The following is a 26,696-nucleotide window of genomic DNA, read 5'->3' as shown; positions in this document are numbered from 1 at the left end:
AATGGAATCAATTTAAATGATTTTTGCAGGAATAAATGGTACAAACAGCAGAATAAACACTTAAATTACCATTTTACCAACAAAAATATTTGCTGTAAATTCCTTTGTTATGATGAATCTGCAAATGTTTGATGCATTCTATGGACAGGGAATAATAATACCATATAAATGTAGTTATGTTATGTGATCTGGATTATACTAAAGTAAATTTTCATACATTATTTAGATACAATTACCGATAATTGTTGTCGACTTTTTGCAATATGTCATTTATTGTATTTACTTGTGTAACATGGTTTTTGTAGATTGATTTAATCAATTGGTCTCAATTATTTACTTTTTTAGGTGGAAAATTATATTTTTACCCAAATTTTGTTATGAATATATTGTTGATTCTCATTCTTGTTTTAGACAATCTTGAAAAAAACCTTGAAATGCTCTCCCATACAAACATTTTGATGATGTCACACAAGGTCATGGTCAATTTTTATTCAAAGTTACATTATAAATTGTTTTACACTTTTTTGGGGGGATCCATACTTACAAAGATGGGAACTTTTTTTCTCCCCAAAAAAGTGGAAAAATAAGAATCAAATTCTCTTGCTTTAACAAGTCAGTAATAAATAATAAATATTTTTTATGACCTAGTTTTATAATGCTTTAATAATTATTGCAATTTAAAAAAGGTTTAGTTCTGAAAAGGGGTCAGGTCACATAGGACCTTTCTTGGACCAGCCTGTGCATTGTACATACTAATTGTGCAAGCTTTCATCAGAAAATCAAGAAATTTATCCAAAATTAATTTAGATTGGATCCTCCTCTTCAACCTAAATATTTTGTGTTTTTATGTTTTATGTCTATTCTACAAGAAAGTCTTGATAAACAAATTTGTTTAATGTTTGGTGTATATATATGTTGACATACAAAGCTGTGCATTTTTAATAAGTACGAAACAAAGAGGCATTTATGTACAATTATTACATATTTTTTTATCATATGCAATTTACATTTCTACTTAAAATAAAAATATATATTTGGGATTAAAATACTTATTACTTCGCCCATTCAAGAACAAGTTAATGAATTTTTGGACTAAGTAAGTGCAAATATATAAATGTGTTTAGTTTGATAAAAAAATATTTCCTGATGGGAAAATGAGCTCCCTTCCGTCCATTGTATGTTTCCTTGCAAAGGAAACTCAGAGGATATCAGAAAGAAAGAATTGAAATTTGACTAGCTCATTAACATGCTACTTATATTTGGATCTAACCAGTGTACAATAGGGTAGCTATTTCAAATGCAATTCCAAACTAGGAAATTTTCGGAACAGTTTATTTTCTATATTTTTCTTCATAATCTCAATCTAATTTTGAGCGCGGAAGTGTAGCGTAGTAGGCCGGGGGTAATCTGGTTCCCTGGTCAATATCGTATTTTAGCGATCCTGACGCTTGTGGTATCGGAACTTGTACAATTTCATAGAGATCCATACACCTGTATTTCCCTCTTTTTGGCCCCATTCCAAAACGATTAAAATCAGAGTCTTACCGTTTCTTTAATTATTATACATGTTTATATATTGCTTTTGTAGCACTAAATTGTGCAAGAGTCATCAAATAAACTTGTCTCTTAGAATTTAATAAAGATCCAACAACGTTTATTAAGTCACCGTAGCAAATCGGGTGTCTACGAAAGACGTCAGTTGTTGCTTCAGAAAAGACGGTACACCTAGATACAGATAAACAGTACTTGATAGAGATTTCTCATATTTTGTAAAAAAAAAAAGAAAAAAGAAACGATTCCAAGTACCGTAGAATATGTTTTCAAAAGGCTGGAATTTTTTATTGGCAAAATATTTGTATAGTGTAGTGGACTCGTTATTCCACAAATGGTCGGCATTCCAATGGGAACGAATTGTGCTCCTCTTCTCGCTTACCTATTCTTTCATTCTGATGACGCCGACTTTAGAAGAAAGAACTGCGTTTAACCATATCCTTTTATCTAAGTTCCTGCCGTATTGATGACGTATGTTCATTAAACAATCCTAGCTTTGTGGATTTCATACATCGCATCTAGCACAAAGAATTTGAGATAAAGGATACTGTGAAGTCAGCCTCATATCTTTACCAACATTTAGATATCGATGGATAAGGATTTGTTTGTTTGTTTGTTGGGGTTTAACGTCCGAGCAGCAATATTTCAGCTATATTCAGACGATGAACATGAAATGGATGATAAAATGAACATGAAATGAAAAAAAAAGGATGGGACACAAGGACAATAGGGTCGACAAATTTTGATTGCCACTGGAAAAAGGGGGGATGGGTAAGGTAGGGCAATTTAGCCTCCTGTGGCGGAGCGCAAAGGTTCCTACTCCTATCGAATACCACAGCAGGGTTCTTTAACGTGCGAGGAACGTGGCATCTTTCCCAACACGGTGCACCACTATGGTTTGCGGTCAGGTTTTCCGTATTATAGCCTGACAACCCCAGCATGTAACACGCCAGGGGTACCCCATTCCACCACCTGGGGCACACATCCCAGTTGCTCTGTAGGCAGAGCGCCTAGCCCCCGGCTAGGTTTCTGAGCACTATTTAGTCGCCTTATACGACAAGCTTAGCGCTGCTGCAGGCCTATTCTTTTAACACCCGGACCTGCACGATGGATAAGGAAAATTATTACCTAATTATAAGGTTTTATCTTTTTTATTAAATATACACATATTTTCCTCTATTTTCAAAATTTATTCCGGACAGGGCGATCTATTGCACTGTCGATGTACTATTGCACGGTGCAATAGTCTCCTTGAGGAGTCTATTGCACTGACCCCATAATGAACTTTATCTAAGCCTTTTGATTGGTTGAACTTTTTTTTTAATGCTTCAACGGGTCATAGTCTCCCTTCCCTCGTTTGTCTACCCCGGACTTGACTTTTTATGAGCAACTCGGCGGGTGTTTCTATAAAAGCAGAGGACGCTTACCCTACCGGTGCACCTGGTCCATGCTCCCAGTTTTAGTGGAATCCGAGTTGCTCATTTACTTTTGTTACTTTGTATGTATGATTTTAGTTACTTTATGTTCTTTGCTGTGTATGTCTGTTTTCCATGTCTAGTCTTTGTCCCTGGATTACATTCTTTTGATTACCGCTATAACCTTGGTTCCCTTGATTACTCTTTCATTGAATTGGAATTTACACACAAAAAACTCTTGTGTAAAAACATAGATGTGACTCTCGTATGCCAATTCGTAAACATGGAGCGGTCAATTTCCTATTCCTGGTCGAATGGTTGTCTCTTTGACATATTCCCCATTTCCATTCTTTATTAAATCTCATAGACAAATTAGGTAATAAAACAGTTATCAAATGGGTTGGAAGCAATAGACCAGAACATTTGTCCTTTGGTACTGAGAATGATCAAGTGTTCTCAGTACCTCAAGACAAATATTCTGGTCTATTGCATGCAACCCATTTAATAACTGTATACTATTGACCAAACTACAGCAAAAGCGATCGATGACTTTTCATTCTGTATTGTCAACTTTCCTTTCATCTGTGGCAACATCCCTTCGGCACCTGTGTGTGGAGTTTCATGGTCATCATGAACTCGTTGATCGTTACGGTGTATCTATCTGCACCTAGAAGTCCTATACTAGTGGAGCTGCATATTTGATAGTGGGAGTGTTAAGACCCAATCTAATTAAAATCAGCTGTTAGGATATGCTACATTGCCTTACGCTTCCTAGCAGCTGATTTTAATCAGATTTGTTAGGACCAATGGTTTTTCTAGTATTTCAAGTAACACAATTTTATGAACAAGGTTGAACACTGTTTTATTTACCTTTTCAACACAAAATCACAAAGTACATATGATATAAATAAGGAAGTTTTAAACTCTTAAAAATTTACATACAAGTACTTTACACAATATATTTTGATAACATTACAAATACAGTCTAAGTGCACCATTTTACAATTCAGAAATACATGTTTCATATACATTTGAATAAAGACATGAAGTTAAATATAATATCCTACGAGGCTACATGGACTACCAGTGTGTGTCTAGGTTTTACAGTGCCGCCAATCGTCATGCAGCGACCATCGTCTTCTGATTTTGCTGTTGGTTTCGAATCACGTGGGTTTGCATTTGGGTTTTTGTCACGTGGTGTTGGTCTTGGTTTTGGAGGAGATCGGTTCATTGGAAGATTTGTTCCATGAACCAAAGGCAGGGGCCAGCTAACAAGAAATGAAACAGACCATCAGTACAGTAATTCAAATTTACCAAAATATGAATGAGTTATGGCTGCATTTTTCGTTCGACTTCATATTCGCCTCGTATTTTTTGGTTGAACACATTACTATATTTCATTGTATTATAGACATTTTTGTGCTAACTGTGGGATAGTCGATGAGCACAATATACACATGAGGAAAATTCTTTTGTTCTACCAAAGCCTTATCTCGCGGAAGTGTTCATTGAGCATGCTCATCAACTTACCACAAAAGGGTTTATTTAAATAATAGTTAAGCTACTTCAGCACTTTCTTAGTCGGAACACTTATCTTTAGAGTGTTATATATATCAATTACATCATATAGCTTGTTACCATTCAAACAAAAAAAAATTGTGCAACCAACTTCCTGCATCTTAATAGGTAAGAAACTAGTCAGACGAGAATGAATGATACTTTCAAATCAATGGCAATAAGATCCATATGTAACAGTCTTAAAGTTCATTTATTTATTTGGGGGTTTAAGGAAATCTATTTCGAAATGGTACAGTACTTACATAGCTTGGTGGAAGGCTTGGTTTGTGTAAGCCTGCATCTTCCTTTCCCTGCACATATGAGCACGACTGGCAGGAGTCATGACCTTAAACTTGAACCCACTGCTGACCTTCGTTGCCCTTGTTGACGTTGATCGCTCTGGACCCAACCGAAGACCCGATACCTGAGGAACTAGTTCCTTCTGCAAAATTGATATTCAGTTGGTTTCTTTTTTTTTGCATTGGTTGATAGTGATTGATTGTGGTTTTTCGTCCTTTTGCAAATAATTCATGCAGTTATATACGAGGAAACGCTTTGACCAATCGAGCAGACCTTGTTTTGAGCTAGTCCGACCCATCAATCCAAATTCTTAATGTGAGATCACATAAGCAATAGCCCACAAGTAGGCATTCCATTCCTCCCACTTTGATATATTATTCTAACTTTGAGCTTTGAGCTAACCGGTCACCACTTGATCTCCTAAATGTTGCATGCTTAGTGGAAAGGAAATGACTACTAATTTAAATTATTCAGTGGGAATCGAGCCCACGACTTCTCTCATTCGATGTGAGCATGCTACCAAAAGATCACCTAGCCAATGTTAGTTTTGTATTGTTACACTTTGCTTAGTGATCACATTTTATTACGTTTTATGACCTTGTCGAATGACAATGATAATTTTTTTCACGTGGTTTCTTTAAAATAAAAGTATTCAAAAAGTTGGAAATAATCATCAAATATTTCAGTATGGAAAATGGGGGTGGGGGGGTGGGGTTGGGGTGGGGGGTAATTCAAAGTCGCTGATTAAACTTAAAAAAATAAATAAAAAACCTATACCTCGACCGTTCTTTAACTATAGAAGAAGAGACAGGCGTATGGACAGCTGTTTACCATAATATGTCCGTCAAACGATGGGCCTTCAAATCGAAATGGACATTCTTACCTCATAGCAATACTGAGGATCACTAGCTCGCATACTGTTTCGTTCCTCTGTCTTCTTAATGGGGATTGGACTCGTGTAACCAATCCTTTGTTTCCTCAGAGTGGGGGACTGACAATCGTATGGAGTAGGGGACGGTGGAATATCGCCGACCGAAGGTGTCGATGACATGTAGCTTCCATTTGCCGATTTTCTAAGTGTTGTTTTGCTTTTCTTTTGATTGTTTGCAGGGTTGTGTTGGTTTTCCTTCTCGCTACCGGAAGGAGTTGACATCGATTTGATTGCGCAAGCTGGACATCCGGTAGAAGGGCGACTTTCTTGGTTTGGAGTCTCAGACGGTGAGCAATACGGACTATGAGCTGGAACCTGCTTACCCAGCAAGGCGATCTTTTCGTGATCGGTTTGTACCCCTTCAGAGTTTAGAACCTACAAACAATAAATATGGAGTTTCAAGCTCAAAACAGATATGCTTTAAATTGTAACTTAAAAAGCACAAATACTGAAAAATACGTAACAGGCAAAAAATACTATCTCAAATATATTTTAAAAGTAATAAAAAAAATAAGGAGCAAAATAATATTGGCATATGTTAAAATATAAGTATTTTAGATAATGAACAATTTCTGATCAAATTTGACAAAATGTGGATGGCTTCCTCTTAGGGTCTTACCAAATTCATTAACAATATGAAAATATTTGATCATGATTTTAAAACATTACAACTACATGCGAGATTCAGTCTTTAAAGCAGTTTGGGAGAGGGAAGCTGAATATGATGTATACCCAGCTTGTAGATTACAGTGGTGGCTAAAAGGGCTGTCCCAGGTAATTGGTAAATTTTCTGCACCAAAAATGTTATCCAAATGTTTAACACTTACCTGATTTAAAAGCCAAAGAGGAACCTGCTTTGGTACCTCCTTAGAATTAGAAGGAATGGTCTCTCCCTGTTTGTATTTATCCACTATCAGCCTGGCAACATTTCTTATATCTGCTCCCGTATGCTGGTACTGAGTCTGTGTTCGGGGTTTGTTCGTGGGTTTTTTAAGTTCCGGTGATCCTGTCTTACTCCTCGGCCACGTCGCCGGTCTGTTGCACACAGCGGGAACCTCTATCTTCTTTCCGAACGCTGATCAAGGTAGGAATTTATGTATTTTCAATCAGTTTCAAATGGATGCAATAAATACAAAATAGACCGAATCAATATCAAACAATTAAAAGCTGTGAATATTTTATTAGTACAATTATTGTAGAAGTCTAATATCGCTATTACTCAGATTTGATGGTCTTAGTTAACCCTTTGGAATATTGACATAGAGGAGTGAATATATATCTTTTCTATTGATAACTTCGATTTCAGGATTCCATTTATATTCATAGACAAACAACTAATTACCAACAACACATTCGAGCGTTGCTAGCCTCAGCGTAAGATTATTTCTCCCAATAGAAACCAGTGATTAAAAATGTATGTAATCATGTAATTTTTTTATTTAAACACCAGTTTGAAATTAAATTTCTGCGAGGAATTTCCAGCCACTTTACATTTTCCAAGTGCTCTATAGATTTCATGGGAGAAACCGATTCACCTCTAACCTATCATTGATTTAAAGTATTTATCCACACTCTATGGTGATGTACAAGCCCGCTAAAGTTGCCATGTTTGAAGTCATAAATTACCATCTCGAGTGGAGAAATAATTTAACCTACTCACTACTGCAGGAAAATCTATACACAAGTACATCGAGAGCAGAATATCAAAGTTACTGAGATGCAATTTTAAGGACAATCATTTAAGGCCTAGCCAATAGAGTCATATATAATATAAATATATACCATATATATTGTATTATTGCGTAATGTCATTTGATGGATATTAATGTTGAATCTAAATGCCCCCCTCTGAGGAACCATGATTGGAATAACAAAAATTTGAGTCTGAATTTTGAATATACCGTCTTAAATCGACTCAACAACGATATATGATCTGGTTTCCTGACGCATTTACGCTCTCTGTATGTTCAACTTTTTAAACATGATTTCTAGACCTGACAAAAACCCAAAATCAGTGAAAAAAGCCAGACAATCTACCCAAGCTCTTTTCAAATATCAAATCCGAACTATACTTAAGACTTCTCCGTACACGCACCCACCAATTATAGCTAAGGAAATGTTAAGGTCGTGAGTCGATATTAATGCTATTACGCCGAACATTGCAAACTCTAATAAAACAAAAATGATCGAATTCCTAGACCAATATTTTTTCCTGGAAACTTACATCTTCCAGTTCTACTTTTTAGTGTGACTGTTTCGCCATCTTTCTGTTTTACAGTTACTGTACCAGTCAGAGAATCGTTGTAAGCTCTCGGAGACAAGTCTTGGCGATAGCAGATGGTATTGTTACGCATACTAGCTGGTAGCTCGATGACTTCCGTTGGTGTGTGAACGATAGTGGAAACTTCCTTTTCTCCCGGTTTCCGACCTGGATACGGGTTCTAAAAGAATATTATTATTTCTAAAATCTTAAACATTATGACGACTGAACATGAAGACAAGCGATGTGGAAACGACTTTAGTTGGTGTTAACTTAGTCATCGATATTAGCAAGGAATCTGATTTTTGGACTGAGAAGGTTTTCAAATAAATAGGGAAGCTTCTTCTGGATTTGGTTCGGTGCACATTGATAATGACGGTGAGGCGGAGGTCGAACATTCAAATTACATACTCATTATTTACGGGTCATTTATAACTAGGTACTATTTAATTGCTTGTAGCAGTTCAGCAATGCATGCAATATAAAGTTCAAAATAAAAAAAAATATATTATAAAGAGAACAAAATAAACTTACAATCTTTGCCCTTTGGACCTGTCGTGGAATTGGTTTCTTCCCACAGAGCCATGGGTCATTGATGATGTCGTCCAGACACGGCCTCTCTAACGGATGATACTGCAGTAGTTTCCGAATGAGTACCATGCAATCTACATAAAACCAATCCATTTTTAACATATCAGTCCAATTGTAATGTGGCTAATATCCAAAGATGTCAACACTGCCATGTACAAAAGATGTTACATTGTGTACTCCCTCCATGTCTGAATGGCCTGTGTTTATTATGTATCAACGAAATTAATTTTAAAATGTGTTAAGTTTCTTAATCCAGACTAAACACAACATTATCGCAGATTGAATAAATTATCACTTTTTGCACTGTTTAGTTTAAACTCTTATTATATTAGGAGAACCAGTGTAATGCAGATTAAGGCATTAATCTGCTTTAAATAACGATTAGTTATCCAAAAATCTATCAACCAAAGTCTGTGTACAGAATAGGGGCCAAGAACTTGCTAATTACAATTAAGATTAAATACATGAAGATCTTAGTTCCACAGACGCCTCTTGACATACATGTATACTGCGTGATTGGGTACGAGTACTTAAATAATACCCCAAAAAGCATGAGTTGGAAGCAAGTCCATGGCTAATCCCGTATATTTGGGAACCAATAATCAGAATTGAATAAGTTGATTTTGATTGGCTGATATTTAAATGAATGATAGTTGTGTATGAATTCACGACGCGGTAAATGGCCCCTTTATCGGAATGAATAAACCGCTTCAAGTTTGAAAATGATTCGAAAATAATTGAAATATAAGGAAGTAAAGCTATTTTGGGGAAGCATTTCTAAGTATAAACTCACCAACTCACTCATAAATTTTACATGAAGCCTAGTATGTTAGTGAATTGGTCTTACTCATACACAAACTGGCCAGTGAACTTTTTTCCTATAGAAAACCCTTTGGATGTTGTTGGATTACATCGAAAAACCAGTGAGATTTATTCTTAAAATATAGGATACCGAAATGTACAGATGTGTAATTGCACCGAGCATGTGTGGTGAAAAACGGGTCGGCGAAATCATTTGGGCTGGTGGCTTTGTGCAGTTTGGCTCAGTGTTTTTCTTTCATCGTCAACTCTTATAAACATTGGCATTGAGCATGAATGGTTAACATGGGTTTCAGGGCCAATCACGGTTTTGTTATGCAGGTTCCACTATATGTATGCAAGCACTTAACAAAAATTTCAGATTTCTAAAATGTCTGGCAGGCAGGTTAAGTTTGGTATATTACCTTGTTTACTGAGATCTTCTTAGGCGTCGCCTCTCTGATCCGTTTCAATAATACTATTTTTGATACCTGCTTCCGGCCCATAAAAGTCAGGCACAAATTTTATTGGATTGTTTTTCCAAAGAATATTTAGGGAACTCTTTAAAATGTTTAAGTTTCTGGCTTCTACACATGATACAGGCAATGAATTCAACATGTCCACAACTCTTTGCGAAATGCTTTAGTATCCTTTTATTTGTTTTGCAGTGTTTTTTTTAAATATCTTAAATTTAAGACCTCTTGTGTTTGACTCTCTGATTGGAAAAATGTAGATATAAATGATATTGTATGAAAATGTTTTGCACATAGACTTCCAAATATAACTCGTTGCAATTACGACTCGGTGACTAGGTATACCGACTCCCGTGTAGGAACCGTATCACCAACCTAAGGAACGGATATATATAGACCTGATGAAGGGGTCCGTGTGCTATTTCGAGCAAGATTGTTGCGGTATGGCATAGATGAACATTATTCTCAGACTTCTAATGGCCCAATACTACATATTATGCCACCACAAGATGAAACATTGGAGGAAGTTGGTTCACCTTTATAAATAGATATCTTGAATCAAGAAAATGCGGAACACTTGTTTCACGGAGTAAGTCATTATTTTCCCGTTATAAGCACATGTTTTTGTTTTTGCCTGATTGAAAATAAATATTGCTAGTAAGAGGTGTTTATGCAGTATAGTTATAAAATACCAATTTACCGAATGTTGCCGATCTTTCAAATCGTAATCTCTGCATTTTCATGTCTTCCTCCATATCAAGGATCTGTGCATCGTTAAAAGGTAGTCTTCCGTTTATCATTGCAAAGAGCATAATACCTCTACAAAAAACATTTCGCATGTCATTCAAGACCTATATGACTAATAATATTTGTTTAGTAAATGGACAGAAAACAGAATCAAAATCAGAAAAGCGAGACCGCACCTTAAAACGTAAATATACACTAAAAATGCTAAAAAAATCAAATTGTGTAAATGAATATTTTATTGACTGATGGGAGATGTGGTAAACAATTCATACAATACTGTCAGAAAATTTCAAAATAGGACTTCGCGGTAGCAAGGAAGAATCGTGTTTTTTTGCGCCCAGCATTCACCAGTCTATCCAATTACGAAAATACATAAGCAAGAAACCTCAGTTTTATGGTGCTCTCCTCATATTTAAATGTGGAATAATGGATAAAGTTACCACACTTACAGACTCCAAATATCAGCCTTAAATCCTTCATAAGGTTTGTTTCGAATAACCTCTGGTGCTGTGTACGCATATGACCCACATGATGTTCGTAACATTGCTTTTGGATCTTCAACTGTTGCGGAAAAACCGAAATCTGGAAATATAATGTACTAATTATGCATACTCAGAAAAATACATACCCTAATGGTGAGCTTAGTTCAATAAAGCTTCAAATTTTGGGCAGATTCTGAGATGCAAATACTTCCCTCTTCCCTGTTTCCTTCCACTGAGTTGATGTATTGCGGTATTTGTATTATGATGTTAGTTACAGCACTGATCATTGTACCTTCCCGTTTACAAGTATTGATAACACCTTACCTGTTAGCTTAGCATCCATGTTTTCATCAAGTAACACATTTTCACACTTAAGATCCCTAAAAGAAAAAGAAAACATACTATATACACGTGGGAATAAAAGGACAGCGGTGGCAAATCGGGGAACTGCGTTTTCAACAACAAAAAAATGGACACCAAATCTGTTACGTTTAACCACCAAATTTTATTAGTGGTTTTGACTCCAGAAAAATTGAACATACAATGTAGTATTTCGTATTCAAAAAGGCCAGCCAGCCATATTATGCTTCAATAAATGTAAGAAATGATAAATATCACTCAGACTGTATAAGAATAAAGCAGGATCTACTTTCTTGGTGGTAACATACATGCCTAAGACTTTCTTATGATTTCGGTCAACTAAAATATTGATTTTTACTTCGCTGCTCTTTCAAGACAGCAGGAATATCAGAGATTGTACGAACCATTCAAGAATTTAAGAAACCACAACGTCTGACATGTTTACAAGGCTCGGAAAACCTACCGATGGACAATGTTGTTGCTGTGGATATGCAGTAGTCCCTCACATATCTGGCGGAAAAGCTTTCTAGAAAGTTCCTCTCCTATACCTTTCTGATTGGTACCAATGTGGTTGTTTATAAGATCAAGAAGATCTCCGTTCTTACAATATTCCATTACCAAATACACATGACCATGGGTGGAGAAATGATCAAAAACTCGAACCTACAATTAAATTGGTTATTTAATTTTTCATTGACTGCTGTTTTAATGTCTTTAGCGAATGTTCCGTGTATTTAATGCATTTTGTCACACATTTTTTATCAATTCAAAAGCATATATCATAAATTCACACATATTTTTACTATACTTTGCTTTCTCCTTTCGATAAAAAAAACATCTGTCCAACAAATAGCTGCCTATGGAAAAAAGAATCACCTCTCTCAGTATGGTTAATTAAAAGTATGCTTGCAAGGCTTTCGATCTCCTTAGATATAATTCGCAACCTCTTCTGCGATCCACCTCAACCCATCTGCTATATACAAAATACAAAAATTATGAAATTGCTAAGTCCATTACTACTTACAACATGTGGATGGTCGGGTAATCTGGAGTGGTTCTCGACCTCTCTTGGTAAAAATTTCAGGAGGAATTCTTTTGGTATAGCTGTTTTAGATATCACTTTTATTGCTACCTAAAATATGAATTTATGTATATGAACGAATTAAAATTTGTTTATTCCGGGAGTGTGTGTGCATGTGTTGGGGTAGGGAATTTTTAACTCTCTTAACTATGCTAATTGTCGTACAGTTACTTAACTGCCAGCTTCCATTTTCTGATTATATGATAATGTTGTTTGTCTTGAAACAGCAATCATCTACTCAAAGAAGAGACAAGAACAACAAGGATAAGCATCAAAGAGACTGATGACTAAATTTAGTTATATTCTGTAAGTATGCAGTTCTAGCAATATGAACTCATCAGGTATCATCAAAACTCTCATACTTTTGACCGATAGAAATAATAAGCTGAGTAAATAGTTGAAAAGAAGCATTTGTTTACCTGAAGTTCACCGTCTGTGAATTCTGATTTGATGGACATTTCTTCATTCCGTGCAAGCCTACTAGCAGATACTTCAGCAAGTTTCACCTTCGCGTATGCTCCTTCCCCCAGCGTTCTGATTATTCTGTACCCGTGGTTCATGCAGTCGGTTTTCGTAGCCTCTGACGAAACTTCTTTTTGTGTAGTTTTACATGCGAATATCGATTTACCCTTCTTACAGTCTCCCGATACATTGCGTTTGGACCTCGTTTTTCTTTGTTTCATTTTCGCGCCTTCCTTTAGTTATCTCGACGTTATTCCCCACCGTTTCTAATGCTAGAGATCCTGTGACGTCGCAAAACATTGTGAAGGCAGCGTCTAATGCTTACGTCTCGTTTTACAATTAGAGAACAGGACAAGACATCTTATATTTTTTTCTCTTTACATTAAGATCGGCTCGAATTTTAGAGCAAAGTTTCAAAAGGTTCATCTAATACCCCGTAAAAACAATGGTGGCCAGTGAGTTTTTGTTAATTTCGTGTTATGGGAGTGAAAATTTACCATTATTAGCCAGAAACCCTCTCTCTGGACCCGCAACTACCGTAAACCATCGTCGGAAGCCCAAAAAAATCTCAAGAAATAGGAAGGTCGAAGTTTTATTACCGAAAAAAATTCTCATATCTCTAATTAATAATAGAGAACTTCTCACAATTTCGTACCCCTGTAACTCTAAAACGGTTATTCCCGAAAAAAACTCTTATAAAGATATTTCGAAAGGAACACAATGACAACAGAAACATCAACTCAGATTACTGATCTTATTATTCTTGTATTGAAGATACATGCAGGTTCTAAACTTAAGTTGCGTATCTTATCGACGCCAACGTGCAACGACGTCGACAGCATAATACCATTGGATGTCTGCCATTCCCCCCCCCCCGGACGTTTAGATGTAATAGGAATATAAATAAATTGTCCTTCCTTGTTAATTAAAAGAACAGCGACTACAGAATAATCACTACAGTACTAATCAAGAATGGAATCGGGAACCCTGGAATTGTAAGCTCACGTATATGTACTATACGTACCCACTGAGCTGAAGGAGTAGTCAGCGCAGCTAAATAAGCATGGTATCTAAATATACCCGCACGGATATGCCACCGCTACAGTAACTTCTTTTCATCTGTTTGTTGGAATAAAAAAGACATTTTTTTCAACAAGAAATATTGAGTTTAAGATTCATGTAAAATAAATGAATTTTATTCTATCATAAGACACAATATTTAACAACATAAAAATATCAACAATTAATCTAATGCGAATTTTGTATACAATTCATAAAGTAAAACTGTCTAAAACTGCACCAAAAATATGACAACAAATACTACTAATAATTAAAACAGTTCAGTGGAGTAGCCAGGAACCAAAAACTTATTTTAATACAAGACAGGACCACTACCAGTCAAAGGTCAAGGGAATAAATAGTTCCAAGGGTTGGAACCTCCTTTTTGTTGGATCTCATTTTGCTAATTCATTTGTCGTAATTGTTGTCATTTACTATGTGCAAAATTAGACACAAAATGATAAAATGACAGTAAAGATCCCCCTCCCCCTTTTAATGTGGTAGACCTCAGGTAAGGGCCACAACTCTTACATACATTGGAACGTTTGTATTCAGCATTTTACATCAATCTTATGTAAGCTTCAAAGTAACTTGGTCTGATTTCATTCTGTTTTAAATAAAAGCTTGATAGGCTTTAGTGAAATTGAATACAATAAAAGCATTTCACTGATTTCAAGAGTTATTCCCTTACCCTAGGTCTACCTTCTTAAATGTCTGGATCAGACCCACTTTCTTTATAGACCCCCTTTAATAAACTTCTGGATCCATCTCTTCCACTACCCAAAGTTGGATTATTTATAATAGAAATATTTGTTATATTAATGTTCATTGCGAAAATAGAATTTTGCTCCCGAGGACAGTTAAATTAATCAAAACAAAAACTGAGAGATCCACTGTCTTCTACTAATACTGATTCGTCATTATTTTATTTTGAACCACACTCCCTAACCCAGCTTTTAAATACATGAATAACTTCATAAGGAAGACTTTACTTGCCAAAAAAAAGTTGTCAATTATATCCTTAACAAATGCCCTTTATTACCATACGGTTATTAAATTCAAAATTTGAAAAAAATCACATTTGGAGAAAAATACACCATTTGGTTAAGAGTCACAAACTAATTGAAATGAAAAAAAAAAAACTATAGGATGAAAAAATGTATTGTAATGAGTTTTAGGTGGAAGCATATGCATGTTCAAGCAATTCTGTTGACGAACTGGCTACCCCATTGAAGTTTGATTAAAGCAAATATGAATACTAATGCACATAAAAATAATGTATTGATAACATTTGAAAAGTTTGGAATATGTAGATTGTCCATATTAAAATAGCCATGCATGACCAGCAGAAATGTAAAAATAATCATTAATAAAGAGAAAGTGTGTCCATGGGACACAGATGCTCTGTGGTACCATCTTTTTAAGACAACCTCCAGATAAACAAATCATAATTCCAGAAATGCAAAATTTGAACTCAAGTCCTTATGTGGTCCTAACAAGATATCAAAAGTTTGAAATCAATCAGTAAATGTAAAAAAAATATTAAAAGAATGGAAAGCTCAAATTTGAATGTTTTTTTTTTGCTTTTCTAAAGGAATATTTGTGACTGCACATCAATAACAATTAAAATTTTGGAATTATTTTACTTTGAAAAAGCTAGAACTATGATCAACTAAACTGCACAATACTCCTAACAGCATCATGAAAAACCTTTCATTTAAATTATCTACTTTTTATAACATTCAGCAATATTTATCTTGCTCAATGTACATCTGAAATACATATGATGTCCAACCTTCATATTAAATTTCATAAAAATCCCATTGAATAGTTTGGGAGGAGAATTTGAACACAGGTGCTAATCCAAGGACTGGCGTGCTGGGCGTACACCACCCTTAAATTGGTAAAAAAAAATGTTTGCATGAAATCTTAATTTTTCACCACAAATTTCACCCCATATTTTTTGCCTTGCTTTGCACGGCTTTTAATTCAATTAACGCTTCCCCCCTTAAACTCAAATCCTGGATCCGCCCCTGGAACCTACAAGCTACATAGATTAACAAGGTGGTTCTTACATGTACATGTACATGTATGTACCCCACAGCAGTGGGTATACAGATTTAACTCCATTCTTCATTCTTAATCAATCTTATTCCAGTCCTTGCCCTGTCAAGACTACTGTGAAAGAATTATTGTTTGTGTGGTACCAATTTTTGTGGTTTTTGTGGGTTTGGTAAGCAACAAAATTTGGCTCTCAATGAAAAGTTAATTTTACATTCATTTGTATGAAAGAGTTGTCAAATCCATGAACTGACAAATTTTGGGCTAGTTGAATCCTTTACAGTCCTTTGTTATTCAGGCTAGTCCTTGAGAATTTTGAAGGAAAGGACTCAAACAGTATATCAATGTTACAATTTATGTTGGGATAGGCACTGTGTCTATTTATATGAGAAGTTAAAAAAAATATTGCAACACAAAAGTCCATACAATAACAGAAGGTACAAAAATAAAGCATTTATGGCACACATTTCCTTCTCTTGTTTAATACAAAAGGGAACCAGCAGTATGCTTTAAATTAGTATCTATTATAATGCAGTGAAATATTAGGTTTTTAGGGATCATACAAGTCTTTGTATTACTTATCCTGTCGGGCAAATAGACCATACATTTACTTTCCAAAATGTATTATAAACTTGTCTTTCCTGAAATTATGAAATTCATGAAATTAGGTCGTTATTTGGACAAGTGTGAAAATAAATTTTTTTTGTCTGAATGTCAGTTTGCTTGTCCTGTGAAATAAGGGAACATTAAATGTCATTCCTTGACCAGAAGAAAGATCATACTGAATTTAATTTTTGTTCATGAATTTACACATTGTACATTATACAATATTGCATGGAGAAAATTATTCATTCTTTCTGTTGAGTGATTATTTGTTTTTTTAATAAATATTTTATCTGTTTAAATATTAGATTTGAAGACAAACAAGGTATACTCTATTGATACAAAAAAAATTGATTATCTCCCTTTTGAAAAGCCTTAATTTCCATTTTCTCTGCAAAAAAAACCCCAAAAAACCAATACACTTTTTTCATCTTTCATGGACAAACGAAAGAGAAACTGAACATTTTATCCTACAAACTTTAAACATATTGTGTCTTTTGGGACAACAACCAGATTTCTACACACATGTACAGTACATTTTCTAGAAATATATTGATTTATCTACACTGTAACAATTTTTCTCTCAAACTGAGCATACAAAACTCCTAAATCAAAACATTCAAGAAGAGAACTTAAGTACAGGTAGACATAAGAATCATGCAGAGGGGGGGTTAGTCAATATATCAGCCAACTTTCTAAATAACTTTTGTCAGTCCATCTATGGAGTCCTATAAGTGATTGAAGCCTCAAAAAGAAATAAAGGAGGTTGGGAAAGTGGAGAAAAAATATTTAAGGTATAGTGAAGCTAAAAAAAAAAAAATCACCCCTGCTGCTACTCTATTTTTTGTGCCTACCCTAAATATTTAATGGCCATTTTGGCTCAAGCAACGTAAGTTCTAGATTGTTTCCCCATTAACTCAATATAAGATGTTTTTGAGAAATAAAATTATTTCCCTACCTAACTATCCTAACTGTTTCTCGATGGAAGCAAGACAATATTTGGCCTGATCAGTAGGGAAAAATGACTGCAGAAAATTTGTCAACAGATTTCATTTAAAAAATTTGAACTGATTTTATTACTTTCCCAATATTGGATACAATACTTATTAATATTTATATCAAAAATGTGACTTTCTGAAATATTTAAAGTAGTTTGGAAAGTTGACAGAAAAATTGACATACCAACTTTGTCTCTTATGTGGACCTGTACATACAAAAAGCAACCAACTACAAAAACAAAGCCTCAGCTGCTATTCCATCTATTGTATGTCCTTCTACAAGCCTTAGGACATTTTCTTTGATGAATTCCCAGAGAACTACGCCATTTGAATCTCATTCCGCAGGGACACTTGTATCGATCGATTGTTCCATGCTTTCCACCAATATGTTCTTTAAGATATGCCTTTGCAGCAAAGACATCTCCACATAGATGGCACACATGTTCCGTCACACGAACAGAATGCTGTCGTGATTTATTTATTGCCATGTCAACAGCACTTTTTAGAAGGTGTGATTGGTTGTTTTCCGGCAATTTCTTCCTGAGATGTAATTTGTTGTGTTCTGAAAATTTCTGTAAGTCATTGAAGACATTTCCACAGAAAGAGCACACATACACACCTTTCTTACTAACAATATCATTTTCAACAGCTCTAGAGGAGTCTTGTACCTTTGCCGTGTCGAAACCACCAGTGCTGAGTTGAGAATTCTGATTGGTTGAAGCAGTGCTACTTGTTAATAACTTAGAGTTTTTCAATAAATTTGCAGAGGAGGAAACAAAGCTAGAAAATGTTGGAAGAGCAATGGATTGCTCGCCGTTATCCTGTGAAATGGGAGACACTGCTTGTTGGGTAGAATATCTAGGTTGAAAGTTTGGAGACAACTCACTGCAAGCTGTGTTCAACCCATGATGAAGTAATGCCATGTTGGTAGAAAGGTCATTATTTGAAGACAGTCTCATATCTGACATGTCAGAATGTCTCCTTATTCTAGGTTTATTATGTATTCCTGTTAAACCTGACTCAGTTGATGATTGATTTCTAAATTGGGAAAGACTTTTGTCAGTAGAGAGCAAGCTTACACTCTTTGTCTTAAATTCATCACACTTTTCACAATGCTTCTCAAATAAGGCCCATGTTGATGATTGGAATCCACAAAAACAATTGTATGATTCATCATTCCCATGAAATGTCAACAAGTGGTTGACCAGTTCCTTCCTATGTTGAAATCTCTGTCCACAAACGCTGCATGTATCCTGTAAATGCTTGCAGAAAAGTTTGTGCCGTTCTAATTCTGACTTATTACAAAAAGATTCATTGCAAAAACTGCATTGCTCTTCACCCTTCAACTGGTCAGTTCCTGAAGTACTTGATTTTCTTCCATGACCAAGACTATCATGTGTAATTTCCTCATTCCTTATCCTGCTTTGCATTTTCTCACCACTCAAGGTGTTGACTACTGAAGATTTATTTTTGTGGTCAGTGGTTAAGTCTATTATGGCTTTATCATTTTCGATTACATCTGTGGAAGTCTCAATGGTCCCCTTACTGTTGGTCTTCTGACATGAGGGGGTTGGTTGTTTTTGTTTATATTTAGATAAAGCATCTGCAAAGGGTTTCACTAGAGTGGTATCAATACGTAAAGAATTTTGACTGGCCAAAAACTCCTGCTTTGGTTGATCATTTGTTTTCTGTTCAGGTATTTTAGGATCATTTACTGCTCGTTTCTCATCTTGTGAAAAGTTAGAAGCATGTTTATCAACAGTAGAATTCATTTCAGAAGATTTCTTTGCAAAAAGGACTGAATGTTTCAGTCTTTCAATCTCATTGGCCCAATTATTTTCTATTCCCAAATAAGGATTATATTGAGAAAAATCAATAACTGATACATTTTGTCCTGCATTTTGACCTTCATTTGAACATGGAGCTGTCAAAGCTACTGGACAATTTTTGCGATGGTTACCAAGAGAACTTCTCCATTTAAATTTCTTCCCACAGTCACATGAATATCGAAGACCACCACCATGTTTTCCTTCAATATGCTCTTTCAAGTATGCTTTTCGCTTAAAAATCTCTCCGCATTCTTCACATTTCAAAATCCCTTCACTTTCTTCATGAAAACTTGGAGCATTTCTTCCCATGTAAAAATTAGCAAAATTTTGATTTTCTTCCACATATCTCCGACTAACTTCCTGTGCAAAGTTCATGAAAAATTGTTCTTCTTCAGTCATCTGTACAGCGTTATTCTGATTACCAGTTAACGCTTCTATTTCAATATTTTCTTGTTTGATGTTCAATTGATTCGATTCTACACTTAATGTTTCCAGATCTTTACTGTGAAATTCTTCACGGCCTTGGTTAGGTTTGTATGCACTTCCTTTGCTCTTGTCATCTTGAATTTCATGTGATAAAGTACTTTCATGAACTGCAGTGTCAACTTCATTACCAAGTTCTCCATTTCTTTCCCCAAATTTTCTAACTGCAAATAACTGGCTATGCCGATTCTGAAAATTTTGTATATCATCATTCAAAAGATTGCTACTCGGCTGATTTATCGAACGACTGAAAGACAGAAGCAAATCAGCCTCATTCTGACATTGGTTGACAGAAGTGAACTCTACTTCATCATCATGAACCTGAGCCTCACTCATTAGTTCTGTCTCGTCATTTTCACCTGTATCATATTCATCATTTGTTCTATGAGAACTGGTATTTTGGTCACATGTCCTGGCATGCCCGTTTAATCTAATATCTTCATTATAAGCTTCATTTAGTTCAGGTGATTCCATACTTGAACGAGCATCTGTTTGCTGAATTTCTTTTTCAGTATGACCATCTATTTTATCATGTCTAAAAGTTTCAAGATTTCCTCCTATGTTAAAATCATGGCTTTTTCCCAGAACATTAAAAATTCTATCTATTCTTTTTATTTTTTGGTTACTTCTTTGCAAGCTTATTTTTCCTGCAAGCAACATTTGTCTTAGTTTCCAATTTGTCCCATTCATCTTACTTTCATAGCCATAGTTAGAATATTTACAGAATTTTTTGTGATGAAGAAGTCGGCTTTTTGAACAAAAATGTCTCCTACAGGCACACTTGTACTTAAAATATTTTTTCCTTTTAGAAATCAAAGAATTGAGGGTTCTACCTCCCAAAATTGAAATAAACCTTGATGGAGTAAAATGACTTGCACAAGTGTTGTCCCTAGCAGCCATGATTTCCTGTCCATCTACAGAATTGAATTCTCTATCATTTGTGTTCTGATCCTTTAATGTACAATGATCAATTCTGTTTTTTGCAACTGTACTACTGTTGACAGTACTTCCTTCTACTAAATTTAATCTATTTTTCTCATGTTTAATTCTTACATGTCGTTTCAATTTAGAATCATCGATAAACACCATATTGCATCGCAAACATTTATAATGCCTTCTAGAATGGTTTTGTAGGTGATTCTGAAATTTCCTTTTACCATTAGTTTTAAATGAACAGTTATTACATTTGAGTACTTGTTCTCTTTTTCTACTACTTAAACCTTTAGGTGTTGCTGATGGCTCATATGGTGAGGCAGCATCTCCTGAAAAGTATTACAAAACATATTGATATATCAATATATTATATGTACAAACATATGAATACAGTGGGAGTTCCAGTGGGTACTGGGTTATGAAACCCCTCCTTTTGTTGCAAAATTTTGTTAAGTTTTGGTAAGTTGGGCAAAATTTAGCAAATGATAGCCTTGAACACCCTTAAATTTCTGATCCTGATCGCTAATCCTAACCTGAATCTAGATCTAACATTTAACTGTAACAAATTTCTTGACACTGGACCTTATCAGAAACTCTAACCCTAGTTCTTTGACCTACACGCTAACTATCTAAAACACTGACCCAAGTCATATAACCCCGATCCTGAACAAGTAACGATCGAGACCTGACCCAATCCCCATAACAAACTCTATATGTGACTTTCATAAAGTCTAAGACCTGACAAAGACCTAAATATTGATGCAGGTAACAATGGATTCTTAATCTAAATAAAAACAAAAACAAATAATGAAATAATATGAGAAGATATACCCGATAAAAACGGTGAATTTTTTCTCTTCACGACTTTCGTTTCATGTTAAAAGTTTTGTGAAACAGTTTAAAAATCTTTGAAAAGATGTTAATAAACAGTGCAAAAATGAAAAAGTTTAGGGACTTTCAATAAAGAAGGGAGCACACGGTATTGGAAACTCACCATCAATTTGAACAGCCATCCCTTCCCTTGGACTTTCACCTGGATTTTCCCCATCATCACTAGATTGGCATCCATCAGGCAGAGCAACATTCACAGATATATCTCTACGTAATACATCCTTTGGAATGTTGACTGTCAATTTACTGAAGTTACTTCCCTTTGACAGTGGATTTTGTGAAGTGCTGACATTTTTTCTTTTATTTCTACAGAAAAAAAAAGAATCACAATGAGAATTACTTTACATAGAATGTCAAGAAATCATTTTTTAAGATAAATTGTCTCAGACATGTACATGACATTAATACACAGTTTCTAGTCAGAATGTTACCATATTTTGTTGCATTTTTCCATTTAATTTACTTTCTTGCCTTCTTAAATTTGCAACAACAAAAAAACATAACTATCCTTTAAAATTACACTACATGTTTGTTGCAGAACATAACAAAACTTATACGGTACATAAATTGTAAAAACTTCTCAGTTGGTAGAAACCTGATTTGATGAGGTCAAGAAACAGAGTGGATATTTGCAAAATTATAAATAAATATACAGCAAAAAACAATTAAAAAGGTAAATTCCACATTTTAAAAAAATCAAGTCTGTAAATAGAATATGAAAATTACTTTTTGTGAAGTTCAAAGAAATGGTTCATCAGATCATCAGCATTTGACTGGGTTTGTACAAGGAGGGTTTGAAACTGGTTGTAGATGGGCCTTGTCACCATTATCCCTATTTGTTCATCCATCAGGGACTGAAAAATAAATCATAATTTACATTTACATGTTAATTTATATTTTAGTTTATAAATACATGTACATATATAATCATCATTTACTGGTATAAAATAAAATACATGTACAAGTAAATTCATTGGTATCAGATTTATTTCAATGGTGTCAGGTTTATCTGTCCCAAATCAATTCATTCACAGATGTTCTGTATATTCTATAGTTTATCCAGTTCATTTTGCCTAGTTAATTTGGCCCATATTTTCTTATAGGATTTAAAAATGACAAAAATATAAAAACATTTTAAAAAATAAAATTGAATATAAAACTTTTATTATTCTCCATGAGGTCTTTGATTTTAAGTAAATGAATTCACACTTGTCTAATTACTCCAAATGACCCCAGTTTCGTCCCCAAATACCCTTTAGACACAAAGAATCAATGCAATTTTACATAATGATCTCTAAGTTGAAGGAGAATTCATCGTGAAAACAAAGTAATTTGATGTATTAATGGTGAAAAGGGAAAAAATTAATAAAAATCTTAAGTACATGTACATTTGTGTATGCATATATTAATTAATACATAAAGAAAAATTGTATACATAAGATATACATATATAGAGTCCAAGACTCTGGAAATTTTCACAGCCCATGTCAGTCATTTTATCAAACTTCAGCAGATGTTTGTGTCAGTCTTCTATATACTCAGACTGAGAACAAACCTATACAAATACATTTGTAGTTATTTAAAGATAAATATTGGAATTTATGTTACTTCATCACATACTATGTCTGTTACAAATTATTGGAACAAAGGAACAAGTTCTATTTCAACCATATGGAGATGTTTTGACTTGTAAACAAAACATCATATCTCTTGGACTTTTTTAACAGTCTAGAACTTCCAAATGATTAAAAAATGTAGATAAATAAAAGAAAATCGTGAATGCATAATTTGTATATTGATTTAAATGAGTTGTTGACTTCTGTGTAAAAAGGATTCAATTGATAAATTAATAATTCAAACTGGACTGATTCTTAGTTTCAGCACCACATGTTTTTGTTACCACTTAAAGATTGGCAGGAAAATGATGGATTTGTAAATCTTTTTCTTCATTCCATAAATCAAGTAATAAATGTATGAAAATTCCCCTAGTCACTTCAATTCATTCGTACACTCAATGGTGCTCCACGTGAACTGTTAATTTAATTATGCAATCAACTAATCAGTTACAGGTAAATCACAGTCACAGGTGGCTGCACATCGGCTAACATTAACACACACCTGTCAATTATGACAGGTACACAGGCTGAGACAGGCATCCTCCCAAGTCAGGGTTTTGAGTCCACCCTCACTCCCTAAAACCCCTGACATCACTCATTCATATTTAGCGGGAAATTTATTTGTTGAAAAATTGTTAAAGACGGACCATGTTATGAAAAGCCAAATTTTGTGTGAATTTTTTATTTACTTTTTTAAGGGGTGGGGGTAGGGTATTTGACAGGGCTCACAGTATTTCTAGTTGATCATTAAACTTCAATAAGAGCATAAGCACAAGTTAAAAGGGCAAAGGGTGTATTGTGCACTTAAAGCGCAGCTCTTTATTCTTTATTTTTTCACCACTAAATCAACTAATTACTATGATGGCATTCACAAGTATAAAAACATCTACAAAAACCATGTACATGTACATGTATACTGTACAGCCCTCCAATACGCTCCCGAAGGGAGCATTTATGGTTGTACTATCAACTTGGTTCTGTATACTTATGGCAAGAAAAAGCATCAATATCCGGTTTGTACCTGCATTTTAAGGAGCTGAAGAACAGCATAATGGCAGGTTCATTTGCCTATACTAGTATATGTGCGATTGAGAGCCAAACCAGTCTCGGAAAACATTTGCTAGTTTTGATAATTAAATACAAATAGAATCATAGATTTTCCAAGATAGGGTTGGCCTGATAGTCTGCAGTATGGCATCCAGATGTTTACGAAAATTACATACTCAATATTACCCATAATTCTGGGGTCATAAAAATTGTGAAACGAAAATGAACCAAAACGAAACGAAAATAATGGATAAAAGAAAGAATAGAAACGAATCTATTTGATAAAATGAATCAAATCGTTATAAAAACATAATTTAACTATACAAAATGAACAGAATGAAGCGAAACTAAATGCAACAAATGAAATCTGAAGACATTTCACAAATACAAGAACCATAATATTAACCAGTGCCGGACAATTCAACCCAAAGATATTTCGGACCATGACAACCAATAATTCCTTATGAATGCCAGACATATCAGACCACGACAATCAGTAAAATGCTTTAGGACAAATATGTATATCATTACAAAATTTGCCATACTTGAAGGTTGTAAGTAAAAAATATGAAATCAGAGCTGACGAAAATGATCAAAATTGTTTTTATTAATGTTTCTCCCGGAGCGTTAAAAGGTTTCACCTTCATCATATTAATGAATAATGTTAAACACATAAAAAAGTATATACAAACTGTACATGTATGCATTTTGCATATATCTGCCACCTCTAAATTTACTTTTCTTGTTCACTTTATCTTTGTAGTTGTGTGATTAAAATCTCTACTGTTTCAAGTATATGAAAATGTACCTAAATTGAATGAGATCTGGTCCTATGCACTTTTATCAAGAGTATAGACATACAAGTGTGGTAAAAGGGGTATATATACAATCTATCAAGTCCATCTGATCAAGTTATAAAGAAAATTCGATATCATAAGTGGATATGCGTGTTTTGTACGTGTACACTGTACGTGTGCGTATGTACAGCCAGAAGGATATTCAGATTTGTTGTGAACACAGGTAGACACGACAATATAATTGCTTTGTGTTATGAATAGCGTCGGTATGCTTCCGTTTGAATGCTGCTTTCATAAACTTCTTACCATATTCTTATTCTATATCAGCACAATCTTTCAAAATATAAAACAGTAGGTGACTTTTTTGTTGTAGCCTCATTCATTGTTATGAATTTTCTTTTCATATCAAAGGGAAATAATCGGAATATTTACGTCAAGAGTTACCTCCCATATATACCGCATTCTTCATAATAAACAGGTAACACACAAATATTGCATACAAAACCAAACCAAACCACGGCAAATAAGAAAACTGTCTGCCAAAATGCAGCGCATGTCCCTTTTTCAAATCGGCGGAGAAATAAATGCATAAACTAACATTAAGTGTGCATATAGAAAGCAAAATTTTGATTCATTGGTTTGGGAATAATAAAAGGAAAGCTATTCCGGGAAAAAAATCAGGCAATAGCATCAAATTTATGGTTACATACCACTAATTCAACCAATGAGCTTTTAGAACGTACGCAAAAATAGTCTTACATAAGTTTAGCGCACCTGTATAATGTAGCCGTGGAAAACATGCACTTCAAATCTACACATGTGAGCCTGTTTTTGGAGGAGAATCATATTTTCTGCCTGAAGACCCATTTTTGTGAAATGTAGGGGAATTCCCATCCTTTTTTACCTCGTTGTCATCTAGGAGTCGGTGTTGCGCTACAAGGTAGTAAACACCACATAGTATATCCGTGCTATTAGTATAAACATACAGCTTTTAGTCTTCTTCGAGTTAAACTGAAGGTAGAAGTCCATAATACGCTGAACTTAAAGGTTACAGACCACCAATTCAACCAATGAGCATTTGGAACGTACGCAAAAATAGTCCTACGCAGAAATTACCCCTGTTCCTCATAGTGCTGTGAAAAAAGTTCTCATCTTATTTTAAAAATTTAAACAGTGCCTGAAAGGAAAAACATTTCTGTACATTTTATATGTGCATTTTGCTTCTTGTGATGTGAAGCCTAATCTCCATAATGATTTTTAAATATACCCCTATCTTGTGAAAACACTGGAATTTCCCATGCTATTTATAGACCCTTCACTTCCGGTGACCAGTACTGCACTGCAAGTCTGCTAACCCCACATGCCATTCTG

General features: G+C 34.7%; 2 protein-coding genes across 3 annotated transcripts; both read right to left on the bottom strand.

The window, feature by feature from the left end:
* Positions 1 to 3,795: 3,795 nt before the first annotated feature.
* LOC148607438 (uncharacterized) lies at positions 3,796 to 13,817 on the bottom strand. Its single transcript, XM_088544345.1, has 12 exons — positions 12,966 to 13,817; positions 12,490 to 12,597; positions 11,929 to 12,128; positions 11,430 to 11,485; positions 11,073 to 11,205; positions 10,577 to 10,695; positions 8,549 to 8,679; positions 7,979 to 8,195; positions 6,582 to 6,829; positions 5,707 to 6,129; positions 4,787 to 4,965; positions 3,796 to 4,234 (listed from the first exon to the last, which is right to left on the bottom strand). Exons 1-12 carry the CDS (start codon positions 13,227 to 13,229, stop codon positions 4,030 to 4,032), a joined length of 2,283 nt encoding a protein of 760 aa, XP_088400471.1. The 5' UTR covers positions 13,230 to 13,817; the 3' UTR covers positions 3,796 to 4,029.
* Positions 13,818 to 13,981: 164 nt separating this feature from the next.
* On the bottom strand, positions 13,982 to 25,741 carry LOC148607437 (uncharacterized). 2 transcript variants are annotated; one of them, XR_015914998.1, is made up of 5 exons: positions 25,632 to 25,741; positions 22,592 to 22,719; positions 21,969 to 22,171; positions 17,914 to 21,303; positions 13,982 to 14,127 (listed from the first exon to the last, which is right to left on the bottom strand). XR_015914998.1 is itself a non-coding variant. In XM_088544330.1 (4 exons), exons 1-4 carry the CDS (start codon positions 25,632 to 25,634, stop codon positions 17,975 to 17,977), a joined length of 3,663 nt encoding a protein of 1,220 aa, XP_088400456.1. In that variant the 5' UTR covers positions 25,635 to 25,741; the 3' UTR covers positions 14,189 to 17,974. The 2 variants fall into 2 exon arrangements, 1 of the variants encoding a protein (XP_088400456.1); XM_088544330.1 differs by lacking the exon at positions 13,982 to 14,127 and having other exon boundaries at positions 14,189 to 21,303.
* Positions 25,742 to 26,696: the final 955 nt, after the last annotated feature.

This window comes from Perna viridis, chromosome 9 (assembly GCF_037379345.1).
Source record: "Perna viridis isolate PV_CMFRI_1.1 ecotype Kerala chromosome 9, ASM3737934v1, whole genome shotgun sequence".
Classification (NCBI taxonomy): Eukaryota; Metazoa; Mollusca; class Bivalvia; order Mytilida; family Mytilidae; genus Perna; species Perna viridis.
Note: the sequence above shows the minus strand (reverse complement) of the source record. Positions and strands in the feature narration are given on the sequence as shown.